Source organism: Dioscorea cayenensis, chromosome 5, assembly GCF_009730915.1.
Source record: "Dioscorea cayenensis subsp. rotundata cultivar TDr96_F1 chromosome 5, TDr96_F1_v2_PseudoChromosome.rev07_lg8_w22 25.fasta, whole genome shotgun sequence".
NCBI classification, from domain to species: Eukaryota; Viridiplantae; Streptophyta; class Magnoliopsida; order Dioscoreales; family Dioscoreaceae; genus Dioscorea; species Dioscorea cayenensis.
In genome coordinates, this window is record NC_052475.1 from 32,379,478 (window position 1) to 32,395,721 (window position 16,244).

The 16,244-nt window shown below is 38.9% G+C and overlaps 3 protein-coding genes across 6 annotated transcripts; all 3 read right to left on the reverse strand.

Annotated features, from left to right (window-relative positions):
- Positions 1–194: 194 nt before the first annotated feature.
- Positions 195–3,992, reverse strand: LOC120260659. Of its 3 annotated transcripts, none has more exons than XM_039268194.1 (3): positions 3,886–3,992; positions 3,372–3,480; positions 195–1,177 (listed from the first exon to the last, which is right to left on the reverse strand). In XM_039268194.1, exons 2-3 carry the CDS (start codon positions 3,437–3,439, stop codon positions 577–579), a joined length of 669 nt encoding a protein of 222 aa, XP_039124128.1. In that variant the 5' UTR covers positions 3,440–3,480; positions 3,886–3,992; the 3' UTR covers positions 195–576. The 3 variants fall into 3 exon arrangements, with proteins under 3 accessions (XP_039124128.1, XP_039124127.1, XP_039124129.1); XM_039268193.1 differs by having other exon boundaries at positions 3,372–3,483; XM_039268195.1 differs by lacking the exons at positions 3,372–3,480; positions 3,886–3,992 and adding an exon at positions 1,855–2,149 and having other exon boundaries at positions 196–1,177.
- A 356-nt stretch (positions 3,993–4,348) lies between these two features.
- Positions 4,349–8,387, reverse strand: LOC120260658 (galactan beta-1,4-galactosyltransferase GALS1). 2 transcript variants are annotated; one of them, XR_005536473.1, is made up of 3 exons: positions 6,886–8,387; positions 5,089–5,594; positions 4,349–4,547 (listed from the first exon to the last, which is right to left on the reverse strand). XR_005536473.1 is itself a non-coding variant. In XM_039268192.1 (2 exons), the coding sequence occupies exons 1-2, from the start codon at positions 8,112–8,114 to the stop codon at positions 5,249–5,251; spliced, it is 1,575 nt and encodes a 524-aa protein (XP_039124126.1). In that variant the 5' UTR covers positions 8,115–8,387; the 3' UTR covers positions 4,846–5,248. The 2 variants fall into 2 exon arrangements, 1 of the variants encoding a protein (XP_039124126.1); XM_039268192.1 differs by lacking the exon at positions 4,349–4,547 and having other exon boundaries at positions 4,846–5,594.
- Positions 8,388–12,436: 4,049 nt separating this feature from the next.
- On the reverse strand, positions 12,437–15,948 carry LOC120260295. The gene is made up of 5 exons (XM_039267729.1): positions 15,540–15,948; positions 14,212–15,383; positions 13,877–14,078; positions 13,648–13,792; positions 12,437–12,884 (listed from the first exon to the last, which is right to left on the reverse strand). Exons 1-5 carry the CDS (start codon positions 15,946–15,948, stop codon positions 12,437–12,439), a joined length of 2,376 nt encoding a protein of 791 aa, XP_039123663.1.
- Between the last annotated feature and the right edge of the window lie 296 nt (positions 15,949–16,244).

Below are 16,244 nucleotides of genomic sequence, written 5' to 3' on the forward strand. Positions count from 1 at the left end.
ATTATTATTATTATTATATATTTTTTGTTGACAATAATAGAGAATTACAAAACAATGCAAACACACAAAATTTACAAAGTTGGGTAGTGATACGCCTATGTTCTTAGGAATGAAACGGAGCAGTAATATTTTTCATTGATTAAAAAAAATTAGAGTTACATGAATTTGAGTAAAACTCTATTCAAGTATAAATTATAAAATTACTCATGTATTGTTGCTCCTACACCCCAACGCATCTAACCGTGACTCCCCCAATGAAGCAAACGCTGAAAACATATGCCCATTTACTATTGAGCCATATAGAAACATATATATTGTCCTTGGTTTGATTTTTATTGAAGATTTGTCTCAATAAACAGTCCGTTGACCGTTGAGTATTCTTTTATTTATTATTTCTATCCTTAGAAAGAAACTAGCGTTAAAAATAATACAAATGAGCAGCCACGATGACATTGGGAGTTGTTTGTACAAATAAAATAAACCTGCAATAAATGATTGTTTTTTGTTTTTTTACAAGGAAAAGAAAGATGGGGGAGGGAGGGAGGACAGAGACAGAGAGAGACGCTTTCCTTTGTCCTACTCGTCAACTTCGTCAATAGTAGGCAATCTCCGTTTAGAAGTGTTAAAAGTCCGGCGAGATGGACGCAGTCGCGTGCGCATAGAGACAGTCCCCATTTTCATCCTGATCTTGTTGATGTTGTTGGTGGTGCTGCTATGATAATTATGACCAACACCAACACCAACACCAACACCAAGGGTTGCCTCGTTGAACCTTCGGTTCTCAACATCAAAATCAGTACTGTTGTCACCCGTCGGCACGACTCGAGCACGGCGTAGTCTGGGGACCTTGACGGCGGAGGCAAGAGCGCAACTGGCCTTGAGGGCTAGCGAGGCCATATCGAGGCTGGTAAGAGGGGCATCCAGCATGGAGGAGTGCAGCACGAAGTATATTTGGCCGGAGACGAGCGAGTCGTCAAGCTTCATCCGGAGGATGTACTCGTCATAGAAGAGAGTATCGGAGCTGCAGATAAAGAAGGGATCCTGCAGGCGCAGGTGCTCAAAGAAGTCGAGAACGTCGGAGACAGAGACAGGGATGGGGAACTCCTGCAGTGACCCGTTCACAGCGACCACTCTTGCTGTGGGCTGTTTGAAGGATTGGCTTTCGTCGGAGAAGCGGCTGGAGATGCAAGACCCCATAATTAACGACCATATATGTGTCAAAACACAAATCAACTCTCAAGGAGGCATTTTAATTTGTGTGTTTAAATATATAAATATATACAGTAAAAAGAAGGGGAGGGATCGAAGGAGGAATGTGACCGATCGAGAGAGATATGATGAGGTTCGTGGAAGCAGCTTGGAGACAAGGGAGGGATATACTCCTTAATTAGATATTGATTGACGTAGTTACATACGTGTATCTGTGAACTGACCCGCAGGATGACAATATAATATTTTAATGGGAATGCTTGCTAGTTGCTAGTTGCTAGTTGCTGCTCGAGGATGCATGCCCAGTGCCCACGCACAAAAGCAAAGCGGTCAGTAATTATTGGGTAGGCAGAGAAAGACGTGGCAAGAATTGAAGGGAACAAAAGGAAATAATAATAATATTGGTTCCAGAAGGAAAAGCAGAAAACTTATTAACGCGTGATCCGTGGGGTGCAAGTCAGGTGACTTTTTTAAAAGTTGCAACGATGCTGTTGACCAGACCCATAATAATAAATAATATGTGCCTAGCTCCCCAAGCAAGCAACTACCTGGTCGTTGTTATATATATTTACTAATAATAATAAAAAAAAAAAAAATCTAAGCCATTCTTCTAGACGGTTCCATCCATTATCCACATGTACTTACTATTCCATGGTTGACAGAGAGAGAGCGAGAGACGAGGAACGCGGTGGAACACTCTTGGAAAATTTGCCAGGCCATGTCTTTCTTTCAGCATGGGCATGGCGCACGCCGCATGCCCAAGTACGTATATGCAAGTGCAGGAGAAAAGTGTCATATTAACAAGAAGAATTCAACCTACTTACCACCCTACAAGCAAGTGCACTGGTCAATGAACTCGTTATATATATATTTTTATAATCAGAAGAAATCGCTTACAAGTTGTAAGGAATATACATAAAATAATTAGAAAATATTGCAGTATGAGTAGCAAACCATATTTCTATGTGATCCAAGATAGAAAGTGAAAGAATATATATATATATACATATGATCAGAATGTGAGGAATTCCTGGAAGGGTTAGGTGGTGGGCCGGGCTGCTCAAGACAACCCAGGGAAAGAATCAAGGCCGTGGGATTCAAACAATAGACTGTGGGCTTGATCTTGGCGAATGGCGAAGCTTTTGGGCTCATCCTTCCTTTTACTTTAAGATACCACGCATTTCTTTATATTGGAATTTTGAATAACGCATCTACTGGTCTTGTAAAATATGTAAATAAGGGGGTATTAATTAATACAACGATGGTAAGTTATAACAATCAAATCTCAATCCATCATCAATGAACCTTGTGGTCCTGTGAGTGCTCAAGTTTGATGTTCCATAAATAAATCTTACGTAATGATCAATCAGCTATTATTAAAAAGAGTAGTCAAGTTAGGACTTGAGAGAATGTAGATCGGTATAATTGAACTTTATTTGCCGTGAGCGCTGAAGTTTGGGGCTTAGTGACTGGCACAGAGAGAGAGAGTTGAAAGAGACAGAAGAGAAAGCAGGCAGCAGGTAATTAAGTGTGGGGTTGGAGGGCACATCATATGAACAAAAAAAAATTTCTTGAAACACAAGTCAAGCTGGTCACATGAACCAGATGCTGCTGCAACTGGTTTCTTTCATTCCCACTGCTAACTTGCTACTGCCATTAATGAAAACCAACAGTGACATGCTTCCAGAAAGGAATCCAAAGCATTCTCCAAGCACCACATGCATCTTCAGGACACCTCTATATATGATGTTGTGCCACTAACTTTTAATTAAATCATATGTATATCACTCTTTAATGAAATTAACCAGAGTGCAACAAGAGTCATGAGTCAGTGAGTAAGTGAGTGACGCTTCCCCGTCACTCCATTCTCCAGCATCAAAACACTTGGTCATTCCTAAAGAGGAGGCGATGCGATGGAGATCATCTAAACGAGTAAATACTAAAATCTTTTTTTACTTTTAGCACCAATCATGCTTTAAGTTTTGGAATATTGCTGGTGTAGAGACTCATGACCATATATTACTAATAACTTAAGAACCGAATATAAAACAAAATTATGGATATATCATATATCCAGAATACACGGAATACAGAAGACCAAATTAAACAAACAATTCTTTTTTATATATATATATATATATAGGAAAAACCAATTAACTTACTCGGGAAGAACATACACTTCCTTCCAGGAAATTGATGTGGTTCCCATGTGAACAGCAATGAGGAACATACACTACTACATCTCTGCTTCGATTGTCATGCAACAACAGCCTGCTATAATGGAAACCGACAATTTCCCCAAAACAAATATGTTTCCAGTATCAGTTACAAAACTTTCAAAACCAATATATATATACACATATAATGTTGGGTCCATTGCAAAAAGACAACATACATAATTAATTACTAATACACACTACTATATATTAAGTGTTCATTTCAGAGCGTTCAGGCTGCTTAATAAAGCGTAAATGTTGTTAACAAAAGACCCACCCATAATGCTTAGTCTCTTTCTTTTTTATCCAATATAAATAATTAAGCAGACGGGATCAATAATTGTGATAGTACTTGATATGTGCTGAGGTAGATATTGATGGCCTATTAATTAACAACAGTGGAAAAAGTAAATCATTTAACATTAGCCCAAAAAAAAAAAAACAACTATATATCACTTACCAGCAAAGAGGCTACTGATTAGTAAAACCGCCTGGGAATGAATTGATGCAACAAATACATAGAAGCTTCAAATGTGGGTTGGTGCAAGGGTGATCAATAAGCTAGTCCTTAATGATTACAGCTCTCTCTTTTTCAAAATATGATAATTAAAAATTCAAAAAATAATGAGAATGGACCCCCCCACATATCACATGCTGATGCCCACCTCATAATTATGTCTACCATGCATGCCATTGGACGAAACCCCCAATTAAGAAGACGAGCTATTTTTGGGTTGATTGTCCGGCCTGATAAAACTAGATAACAATCTAGAATAAGATCCGGCATTTATTTTATTTTATCTATTGTGTAAGAGGTAATAAATAGTAAATTTGATAAAAAAAAAAAAATAAAGGGTAGGAGGAAGGGGATGGAAAAAAGTAAAAAACAAAAGAATTTCAACAACCCCCTGGATCTACCCATCTATTTATTATTTCATCCATAGCCTAAAAGACCATTGCCATTGCAAGTGCATAAAGAGGGTGGTGGACCCACAGACGAAACTGACCACAATAATCACAATATCCGGGACATAAGAGACGCAACGGCATTACCACGTACAGCTGTATTATTGGCTTCTTCAATGGCATTGGCACCTTAAAAAAGAATAGAATAACAGCATCCTACAAAGCAAATTAGAAAAAGGGTAACCACAAGCATCAAGAGAAAGAAAACTTGCCAACCAACAACAATAACATCAAGAGAGCTGGAGAGTGAAAGAGTAAAGAGTGAAGACCCCACTATCCATCATTTCATGCACTAATTGAGGACACAATAGTCACAACGCCAACCATATAAAGAATGCATACAAAGAGGAAGGAGTGCAACGTAATGGAATCATATCCCCTTTTTCTAGTAGCCTTTAAGCTATAAAAAAAAAAAACAAACAAACAAACCATAAAGTTCTTTCACCCACCAGTCTAGAATCTAGATTGGTCAAGCAAACCTCTATTTTATTGGCCAATATCAATATGAAGTTGAACTAATCAAAGAGCTAAGGGAGACAGACAGCGTATGCACTCAATAATAAAGAAAGAAAAAAGAGCATAAACCCTCTAAAGAAAGAACAAATATGTGGGGGGGGATGGAACAAATTTATACAGATCAGAGAGGCGTGAGAACAAAAACATGAATTTACAAATCTATCAAGGGTTCCCTTCTTACCTCCTCCCTTTCAACAGTATGTTTGGTTTGTAGATATGATAACCAGCCTGAACCAGGGGAAGCAAGTAGACATTAATGAAGAAAACCTCAACCCCAATGGCACACCATCCAAAAGAATTATCAACTTTCCAGCACCAAGGCTATTGAGTGTGTGACATCTCTATACTCGGAAAGCTCTGATTGTTTGTTCCTCAAACTGCTTGATTGTATCAGCCATGCGCTTCATGTTGTCATCATATACATAGGGGATTTTCTCAAACCATGTAACATTGCCTTTTCTTGGCATGGGAACAAATTCCCGGCATGGCTCACCCAGGACATTGATGGAGTCATGGTAGTGATAGTAACGAATCATGGACTCTGTCTTGTGCGTGGTAGGTCCAATAACATTTTCTGACATATGCACTCCAGTTGCATAAGCATTCTTCGCCTGGATTGCATACTTTCGATCCCTTCGTATTCCAGTAATTGAATTTCGAAAGACAAGCTTCTCAAATCCCCATTCCCTGCATAAACCATGAAAAGATATTCTTAAGATAAAGGTTCCTGACAGAAAAAATCCGTTTGGTTTCGTTGATCAATGAAACAGGATCCAACATAGTACATAAGAAACAAAGGCTACCACCCCAAACAAAACAAAGAAAGTTAGCAATATTAGTTGGCACGATCCCTATAAAGTTTTGGTAAGGCTCCTTCAATTCATACTATGTTCAATAGCTCTTCTGCATGTTGAAAGCCTGAAACTTCACAATTGGGGTCAGTTTTGTTCAATAAGCTTTCGCCATATGCTTTCTAAGTCAGCTGCTAGCATCAAAGCTTGACACAACATATTAAATAAATATTGGAACCCCATCCAAAGAAAGAAAAAGGCTAACAAATGTTTACCAAATATGGATTATAACCAACAAATTCAAAGGTAGTTTTACAAGTTAAGGTAAAGGGAACACAAACAAGTGTACAATAAGACTGAGACATGGCGAAAACATTTAGCATAAGAGATTCCAACAAATAAGAAAGAGCTGTCCTTTGTGAAACAAGAATGTTTGAAACCAGAAAAGTCACAAACCATACAGAACACAAGCTATGACCAAAACTTCAATTCTTCCCTCAGCAACAGGTACACGGTTTCAAAAGAATAGATTTGAATTTTACAACTCTAGGAAGATAACTAGCACTAATTAGTAATGGCAATAACCACAGGAACATGTGCCTTAATTCATATATGTTTCAAGTAACGAAATCATAATTTTGTCCCTAAAAGTCAAAACTTGTTGAGACAATAAAATTAGAGTATCCAATATCATAAAAATTAGTCAAAGAACTCTAGGGAATGTCAGAACAAGGTATGAATCCTGACATATATCAAGTATAATCTGCAACACAGGTCGTAAGAAAAAGAAGGTCTAGTTTATAATCACAGATGGTATGTCAGATTCCGAATAAAACTAGCTTCAAGTCCCCGTGGGAAATTGCAAACAATACTTGCTACAGTGCTGGATGGGTGGGAGAAAATTGATTGTCAACAAACATTAGTTGCTGATTTTTGTTGTTGTTGTTGTTGTTGTTGTTGTGTCATCTCCTCGAATTAAGATGAACACAAGCACACATCTAATCAAACTGTCGTCCCCAGTAGCTAAGATTTGAGAGCAGAATTTATAAAAAAATAAAAATAAAAATCTTTCCATGGGAAATCAACGAAACAATGTGGTGAACTGTCAGTGATGTGTAAGAATGACAAAGAAGAAGAAGGTGTGTGTGTATGTAAGAGAGATAGAGATAGAGATAGAGAGAGCTCACGTGGAGTATTTCTTGCGGGGATCAAACACACAGAGCTTACTGGACATGGGATTCTGTTCAATGGTAAACTGGGTGAAGGGTGAGAGCTCATGGAGCACAGATTCGAGGGTCTTGTTGCCGGGGATGTAGATGTACTCATCAACATCAAAGTAGAAGGTCCAATTGGCAGCATGCCGGTACCGGTGCAGGCAGTCATTCACTATCAAGAACTGGTTGTAGTAGTAGCCGTCATAGTCGGCCTGCGCTCGGATATCCTGAAGTGTGGCCCGGCCGGCCCTGATCCAGGGCTCCAGCACAGCACGCACCTCCGGGCCAACGCCGCCGGCGTCGTGGAAGACGAAATGGGATCTGGGGCCGAAGAAGTAGGCGTGGTAGGCCATCCACTCCCTGATGCGGCTAGAGCTGAGACTGCCATACAGAGAAGAGCCGCAATAGAGGTAATCGTACTGGAATGGAGGGCGAAAGCGGGACTCGTCGTAGGAGCCGGGGGCTTCCTCCAAAGCCACCAACTTTTCGAAGCGGCGGGGGGAGGGTGAGTAGTAAGCGTAGAGGAGGAGTTTGCCACCGGAGTTGTCGAGGTTCGGATTGGAGGGGAAAGTGCAGTTAACGACGACGACGGTGTAGACGCGGCCGTAGCCCCAATCAGGAAGCATCTTGTAGGCCTTGGCCCGCACATTGGGGCGGGACGGGTCGTTGGGTACCCACTCACACTTGAACCATGGCTTACCGAAGACGTGGATGGGCTTGGACGCCAGCCCCACGATGGCGAAGGTGGCCGGTCCCCCGCGGTAGGCGCCCATCTGGACGAAGAGTGCTGCAGCGCTGCCGTAAGGGCGGAAGACCCGCTTGTTGGGGTCTTGAGGGGGTTCTTGGCGTGGAGTGATGGAGCGCTTGGTGGTGCTGATGGTGGTGTTGTCCTTGGAGGCAAGGGAGGAAGATGAGATCTTTTGCATGGGGAGCGGTGTGATGAGATTGGTGTTGGAAGTGTTGGCGATGGTGCTGGGGATGGGGATGGTGGGACACGAGGCCGAAGGACGAGTTGTGGAGAGGAGGGACTCGTAGGGTTGGAGCTGCCAAATGGCCATCACCAGAGTTATCACTACTAGTGTGGCAACAAATGGCTTCATGTCTAGGCAAGGCAGTACCATGGCAGAAGTTCCTGATGCTGCTGCAGCCGCTGCAGCAGCTGCTGCTGTTGCTCCTCCGCCACCGCCGCCATCTTTCCTCATCTTTTCTTTCTTTTTCGTTCTCTTTTTTCCTTTAAACTGAGACTTATGAAGTTCCTCTTCTTCTCTTCTCTTCTTTTCACTCCTACGGCTTCTTCTCTGTCTCTTCCTCTCAGCACTTTCCAGAAAGATAGCGCGCTTAAAAGGAGGAGGAGGAGGAGGAGGAGGCTGAGAGGACACAGAGAGAGAGAGAGAGAGAGAGAGAGAGAGAGAAATGAAGAAGAAACGAAGCAGGGTTACAGCCAGAGAGGACAGAGTGGGTTTTGTTACTTTATTAGTATTATTATTATTATTATGACATTATTATATGGAGTGGTGAGTGGTCTTTCCTATATTAATTAATTAATTAATAATAATCTTTCTAATTAGCTAATTAAGGAGTATTAATAGGTATTTCAGATTGTGTTAAGTTGTGTTGCCCCTCACAAATAAATTGAAGAATTCACAGATCTATCTACACAGACTACACCTGACACCACAGCTTGTGTTATGTTACTATGTAATTAAACAAGTTGAAGAAATTGTAAAGGACGATGAGTGAGTGGTCTTTCTTTTAACTTTGGTGATGAATTTAATTAAAACTTTTTATTGAATTGTACCTTAATGCGCGCTTTCATTAAATCGACCTCGTGTAAAATCTTTCAAACAATCAGTCAATCCATATAACCAGTCAATTACAATTACTTTAGGTAGCATGCATTTAGAGATAAGAGTACTGAAGAATTAAAGAAAGAAAGGAAAGGAAAGGATGTACATTATTACTATTATTATTATTATTAATTAATTAATTAATTAATAAGGGTATTTAAAAGTGGCAATATAGTGATATTGTTAAAGTTGGAGCCTTGTAAGCTCACCGTCACGACTGAGGATAGTTACCGGTCAAAGTGAGAGAAAGAGAAAGAGGAGAAAAGAAAAAGTAGGACAGAGAAGGTGTTGTTGTCACTTGTCACCGTTTTAATGTGGGCATGGCATAGCCATAGGAGCCCGCCAAAAGACAGATTTACCCATCAGTCTCATAGTAATGGATTCAATTTCATACTGTACATATGAATACAACTAATACTTGCTAGTTGCTGGTTACTAGTTTGTCTCCCCTCCATTAATAACAAATAAAGCAAAGCTGGATGCAGTGTCGGTGCTCTCACTTCTCACCTTTGCCACTTTGCTTTGCTGGCCCAGAGAAGAGATCATGCATGCATGGGCTCGTCATTCTTTTCATTTCAATGCATGTGTGGATTTTATAGAGTATTGTTTACAATTAAGGGGACCCTTGTTTTCAGGAAATCGAAGTTTGGTGTCAGAATCTTGTTCTTCTGATTCATTATATATCTATCATCTATTTTGACTTCAGTTTTTTCAGTTTTAACTTTTTTATTTTTTTTTTTTAAAAAAAAGAAAATGTATGCACACATAACATGGGGTTACAACTTTCATGTCAGCATAATTTTTTTTTCCTTTTTTTTTTAAAAAAAAGGAGAATAAAGTGAAAGAAAAAGAAAAGAAAAGAGATGAAGAATGTCTTGAATGAAGAGTTTTAGGCAATATGATTTTATAAAAATCAAAAAATATTTCCGAAAGCACCTAGCTTTGCAAATACAGAAATCAAGCATCTAAAATCCCATGAGTGATTGAAACACTTGTTCTGATATGATTGGGGAAAGGGATTTGACCCCTCTCGCTTCATTTGGTTGGATTACTCCAATTCAGGATAGTGAATTTATTTATATGTGGATATAAAGCAAGAGCATCTGATTTTTTTTTTTTTTTCTGATTAGCCAAGTGAAAATGATCACATAAATAATTAGAAAAACTTCCAATTAAGTTTTAAATATATGAAATTCTATATACATATTTAGGACTCTCAATAGATTCTCACTTCCAAGAAATATATTAATTTATGGTCAGTAAAACGACTTACTATTAAAATCAATCAATTTAATGTTCATATATTCATTTTTAGTATTAATCTCTTCTTCCAATATGTGTGAACTCATGATGTATTGGTTTTTTATTTTTTATCTGTTTCACCAAAATGAATATTTTATTGTGTGGAAACTCAGTTTCACTGTGGAATTCTTCTCTAACAAATTTTGCATAGGTTGAACTCCAAAGTCCTGTTTATTAAATAGTATAAAGAGATGAAAATCAATATAAAGGAATCAATCATTCTGAAAAAGCATAGGTTATTATTATTATTAAAGATTTTTTTATTATAATTACATATAGTTTATTATTAATGTTGATTCACTATATATAAATATGATTAGGCTTCTCCAACTGGCAACTGCGGCATGCATGATCAAATAGCAAGAATGCAACAAGCTAGTCTTGATTCTTTTTTCTATCTTTCATGGTTGGTGAGCCGTTGATTGTTATAGACAAGTAGGTGAGGGTTCACGTCATCACTCGGGGGTCCTCCTAGCTCCTACAGTCCTACTGTACCATGCATATAATGCCATGCCCATCGCCATCCTGTCCCGTCTGAGTCAGGTGAAAACACAAGCCCATAATTAAGTTGCCATTCTTTCTCTTCGTCATACGCTTATATTATTATATATTCACATCCTCATAAATATATATATATATATATATATATTCCCTCAACGCGCTATCTATCGCACGCACTCATATTTACCCACCAGGGCCACCACCTGGTTCGCATACCTTACATCTGCACCCTAGCTAGTTGAACTCGATCAATATTAATCTAAAATTAGTAAAATACTCTCCCCTTTTCTATCTTTTATTAAAATTTTGAATGGCTAGCATACGTCTATGATTGGGACATGTTTATTTGTCTCATAACATATATATTTACCCTTTCTATATATTCTTCAGCATGGCTTTAATCTATCATTTGTTGTCTTTTATTTAAATAATTTTTGATTTGTTATTGTGAATCAAAATCAAAGAAGAAAAGAGCTACATAAAACCAAAAAATGAGCTAGCACTTAAGGAAGACAGGACACCAATCAAACTAATGTGGAGAATGATTGTGATGGGATTAAATTTCAGTCAACTAGTCCCCACACATAAAATTGGAGAACATAGAATAGGAATTGCGGTAGGATGGATGGTCACATCTACCTAATATATATGCCAATTAGGTCACGGTCAGCAGCAATATATATATATATATTTTTGTGTGTGTAATCTCTTCTTTTATCCGGCGCTGATTCACCGACAAATGCTCTCTCAGCTTACACGTGTCAAGGGTCATGCATGCATGCTTATCACCGCATATATCCTGCCACCAATCTATAATGATCTTTCAAACAAGAAACAAGATCTATAACAGCAACACCGTTTAAGAGCCAATTTAGCTCAATCCATTGCAAAGAAAAGCATCCAAGCAGAGATCAAATCAAGAGTTATGGATAATCAACAAGATTTCCTGTCCATCCAACTAGAAAATTGATAGAGTTCCTTTCTAAATCAAATTATTAACAGCAAAAAAATAGAAAACAAGAAATTGCAGAACAATAACTAGAACTCCGGCGAGATCGCCGGCCTCTTCCCTCCTCGATGAGTCTAGTCTCTTCCTCTTCTACTTCTTCGATGATGCCCCTAGTTCCTCTCCTCCCCCTTTTATCTTTTTCCAATCCGTGAAGACGAAATCCCTCCAGAACGCATCATGTTCCCTCTTTCCTATGTTTTTCTTGGGCTTCTTCTCCACCATTGATTCCTCTTCCACCGCTTCTATCCCATCGTCCACGTGTCCTGAATTAACCAGCTTACCTTCTTCAATCACGTGTCCAGCAACCTGCGGAATAAGTTGAATCCGAGAAGATTTATGATGGATCCGATGAAAATACATAACATTGCCCCCATCTTCAAGAGCGACCTTGTCCTCAAGGTCCAATTGTGGATATTGACTGCGAAGGAGAGCAATGTCTTCCCAAGAATTTTTCGACATCGGTAACCTGCACAATTTCACAAGGACCTGGTGAATGTGCTTATTGTTTCCAATGACTGTGCAATGCTGCAGAATTAGTTCAGGCTGAATAAGAGGTCCTGATTCCATTGTAACTGGTGGCAATGGAGCAGATTCATTAGCTATACTAGTTATAAATTTCTTCAGAAGTGAGACATGAAAAACTGGGTGAATGCACGAACCTTCAGGCAATCCCAATTTATATGTTGAACCAATACGATGTAATACTTTGAAGGGACCAAAGTACTTCATGCACAGTTTATGATTCTTACACAAGAATACAGAATGTTGCCTATACGGTTGAAGTTTCACCAATACCAAATCTCCAATAGCAAACTGAATTTCTGACCTTTTCTTATCAGCAAACCTTTACATTATTGCTTGAGCCTTATGCAAATTTTGCATTAGCTGATTGTAGAATTCGATCCCTCTTGGTTAGCAACTCAATTACTGAAGGAGAATCCATGGCATCCTGTTGATAAGCAATGAATCCCGGTGGATCACAACCATACACCACCTTAAATGGTTTCATCCCAATACTAGTATGAAAAGAAGTGTTATAGGACAATTCAGCCCATGGCAAGAGCTCAGTCCAAGATTTGGGATTATCTGATACAAAGCAACGCAAATAATGCTCAATGCATTTATTAAGACTTTCAGTTTGTCCATCAGTTTTTGGATGATAGGCTGTGGACATTGATAAAGTAGTGCCCATCCGACTGAATAAATGATTCCAAAATTTGCTGGTAAATGCTTTGTCACGGTCACTGATAATCGTCTTGGGAATTCCATGAAGTTTGGCAACATGGTGTATAAATGTCTCTGCCACCAATTGACTGGTAAATTCACACTTCAATAGAAAAAAATGGCCATATTTGGACATTCTGTCCACTATGACTTAAATCACAGAACATCCTTTGGATAATGGCAACCCCGTGATAAAATCCATTGATATATCCTCCCAAATGTTCTGAGGAATTGATAATGGTTGCAATAAGCCTTCGGGATGGGTAGTAACAGATTTAGCTCTTTAACAAATAGAACATGCCTGTACAAAAGTTTTGACATCCTGTCTCATGCCTGGCCAATAAAATTACATGGCAAATAGGGCATATATTCTTAGTTGACCTGCATATCCTCCCAACTGAGTAGAATGAAATTCTTGTAGCAACTGAGTTGTTAATTCAGCATTGTTTGGAATCACAATACGATTGTGCCTGCTAAAAAAATTATCTGCCAAGTATAGTCAAGATGCTTGAATTCATAAGATTGAAATTTGTGTATACTGTTGGCCAATTGAGAGTCCTGAAGTTGCAATAATTTGATCTCATTCAAAATAGAACTCTGTGAGCTAGAATAATTCATCAGAAAGCATCTTGACAAGGCATCTGCTACCAAATTGTGTGAACCGGGCTTGCATTCAATAGTAAAGTCAAAACCCAACAGATGAGGAAGCCACTTCTACTACTCAGGGGTCTGAATTACTTGTGTGCCCAGTTGTTTAAGTGCTTGATGATCAGTGCTTGATGAAACTTGCTGCTCAGGAAGCCCAGTTGTTTGTGACCAATCAAATTTGTGACCAATCAAGTAAGAGCAAACAATTCTCTAGTGTAGACTGCCTGAGCTTGCATCCTAGGAGACATCTTCTTGGAGAAAAATTCTATTGGATGCTTGTTCTGGCTTAACACTGCCCCAATGCCTGACCCTGAAGCATCAGTCTCAATAGTGAATGGTTGAGAGAAGTCTAGAAGTGCCAATACCAGTGCTGAGGTAATTGCTGATTTAAATGATTGTAATGCTTTAGTTGCTGCCGAAGTCTATAGGAAACTGTCTTTCTTTAAGAGATCAGTGAGAGGTCTGGCAATAGTAGCGTAATTGGAAATAAATATGCGGTAATAACCACTGAAACCAAGGAATCCTCTGAGTTGTTTCAAAGTAGTTGGAATATCCCATTGAAGTATAGCATGTACCTTAGAAGTATCCATCTTTACTCCATGCTTTGAAACCACATGCCCAAAATACTCAATTTTCTGTACACCAAAACTGCATTTTGAAAATTTAGCAAAAAGTTTGTGCTGAGATAAGGTCACCAATACATGTTGTAAATGTCTCATATGATCTGTCCGATTGCAGCTATAAACCAATATGCCATCAAAAAAATACTAAGACATATTTTCTCAAAGCTGGTCCAAAAACATCATTCATCAATGCTTCAAAAGTGGCCGGAGCATTCGAAAGGCCAAAGGGCATGACCAGCCACTGAAAGTGACCATGGTGAGTCTGAAAAGTTGTTTTGTCTTTATCCTCCTGATCAAGTAAAATCTGGTGATAAGCATACCGTAAGTCTAGTTTAGAAAAATAGGAAGCACCATATAATTCATCAAAGATTTCATCCACTGTAGGAATTGGAAAAGAATCCTTGACAGTAATAGCATTTAAAGCCCGATAATCAGTACAAAACCTCCATGCGCCATCCTTTTTCTTTATAAACAGTACAGATGATGAGAATGGACTTTGGCTGTGTTCAATAATTCCATCTTGCAGCATCAGAGCAACCATTAATTCAATCTCTAATTTTTGACTGTGTGAATAACGGTAAGGTTTATCCTTCACAGGTGTAGAGCCAGGAAGCAAAGGAATTTTATGATTATAATTCTGAGATGGAGGCAAGCCACAAGGAATCTGAAAAACATCTTGATATTGCAATAATAATTTCTGTAATTGAACTGGCATATCTGCAGAAAATTGTAAAGTGGATGGCACCGTATGACTTACTGCAAATTGATAAGAAGAATGAGCTGTAATAGAGTCAAGTTGCAATGCTCTAGTTAATGTGAAACACACTGCAATGGATTTAGTAGAATACAATCGAGACAACTGATGGACTGAAGATTTGTGAGGCTTGAAGTATGTATCACCCTTCAGTGTAATGAATTCATCATTGAGGTAGAATTGTAATGTCATAGCATTATAATCTACAATATGGGGTCCAAGAGTGGCTAACCAGGATGTACCAATGATAATATCGGCTCCAACTACGAGCAGCAAGAATACTGAAAGATGTATGATATGATATTGTACCTGAAGTGGAAGATTCTCCACTACTCCTTCCACTTGAAGAAAACTGCAATTGCCCACAAACACCTTAAAAGCTTCAATCGGTAACACCGGAAGTTGTAAGAATTTTGCTACACGGGGTTGGATGAAATTATCATCACTACCCCCGTCTAATAAGATTTGTACCGAATAGCCATTAATACAGCCAGTAAACCGCAAGGTGCCAGACACCAACCGGCGGTTCATAGCATGCAAATAGAGGCTTTGAAACTCTTGTTCTAATGTATTTGCCACAACTAAGTCAGCATCTAATTGTAATTCCTCAAGTACTTGAATATCATCATCCCATTGTAAGACTTATAGGCGCCGATTGGCACACTTATGCTGAGGAGTAAACATTTCATCACAATTATAGCACAACCCTTTGGCTCTACGCAATTGCATCTCATTATAGGACATCTTCCGAAATGGAGGTGGAGCAATTGAAGTACTAGTAGAAACTGGTGGCTTGGACAAAGCTACTGGAGGAGCCGGTATGTTAATGGAGTTGGATTCCCTAGTAAGATGTGGTACTGGCTTCTTAACAGAAGCTAAATAATTTGGATAAAACCCATGTTTGATCTTACGGCCTTTGGCTCCAATAGCATGTTTCTCCTCAAATAATTTGGCCAATGACAAAGCTTTGGTAATGGAATCAGGTTGCCAGGGAATTACTTCACACTGTAACTCTGTCTGCAATCCACTCAGGAAACAATCTAACATAGCATCATTAGAGAGACCCTCTACACGATTAGCCAAAACAGTAAATGTGTCATAATATTCGGCAACTGTACCTTCCTGCATTAATTTAAAAAGAGAAGATCTAGGGCAAGAAAACAGAGATGGACCATAAGTGCTTTCAATTGCTTTAGCTAGAACACTCCATTAGGTGATTGTGCCAGACTTCTGTAACATTTGAAACCATGGAACAACCGGACCGTCAAAGTGGATGGAAGCCATTTTCAGCCTATAAGCATCAGAGACATCATAATAATCAAAAAATTGTTCGGCTTGGTAAATCCACTACAGAGCATTACTACCATTAAACCATGAAAAATCCATCTTAACAGATCACATAAGTGCTGCTGGAACCATCTGAT

What these genes read in the sequence shown, in the direction of transcription:
- LOC120260659 (XM_039268194.1), bottom strand. Translation starts at nt 3,439, where the DNA reads ATGTTCCTCATTGCTGTTCACATGGGAACCACATCAATTTCCTGGAAG. An exon ending in GAAGTGTATGTTCTTCCCGA is followed by an intron (nt 1,178 to 3,371) that starts GTAAGTTAATTG and finishes TTGCATCTCCAG; the next exon opens with CCGCTTCTCCGACGAAAGCC.
- LOC120260658 (XM_039268192.1), bottom strand. Translation starts at nt 8,114, where the DNA reads ATGAGGAAAGATGGCGGCGGTGGCGGAGGAGCAACAGCAGCAGCTGCT. An exon ending in CCCCGCAAGAAATACTCCAC is followed by an intron (nt 5,595 to 6,885) that starts GTGAGCTCTCTC and finishes TGGTTTATGCAG; the next exon opens with GGAATGGGGATTTGAGAAGC.
- LOC120260295 (XM_039267729.1), bottom strand. Translation starts at nt 15,948, where the DNA reads ATGCAGGAAGGTACAGTTGCCGAATATTATGACACATTTACTGTTTTG. An exon ending in CTATAATGAGATGCAATTGC is followed by an intron (nt 15,384 to 15,539) that starts GTAGAGCCAAAG and finishes CAAATACATTAG; the next exon opens with AACAAGAGTTTCAAAGCCTC. An exon ending in CTTTGAGAAAATATGTCTTA is followed by an intron (nt 14,079 to 14,211) that starts GTATTTTTTTGA and finishes TTTGGTGTACAG; the next exon opens with AAAATTGAGTATTTTGGGCA.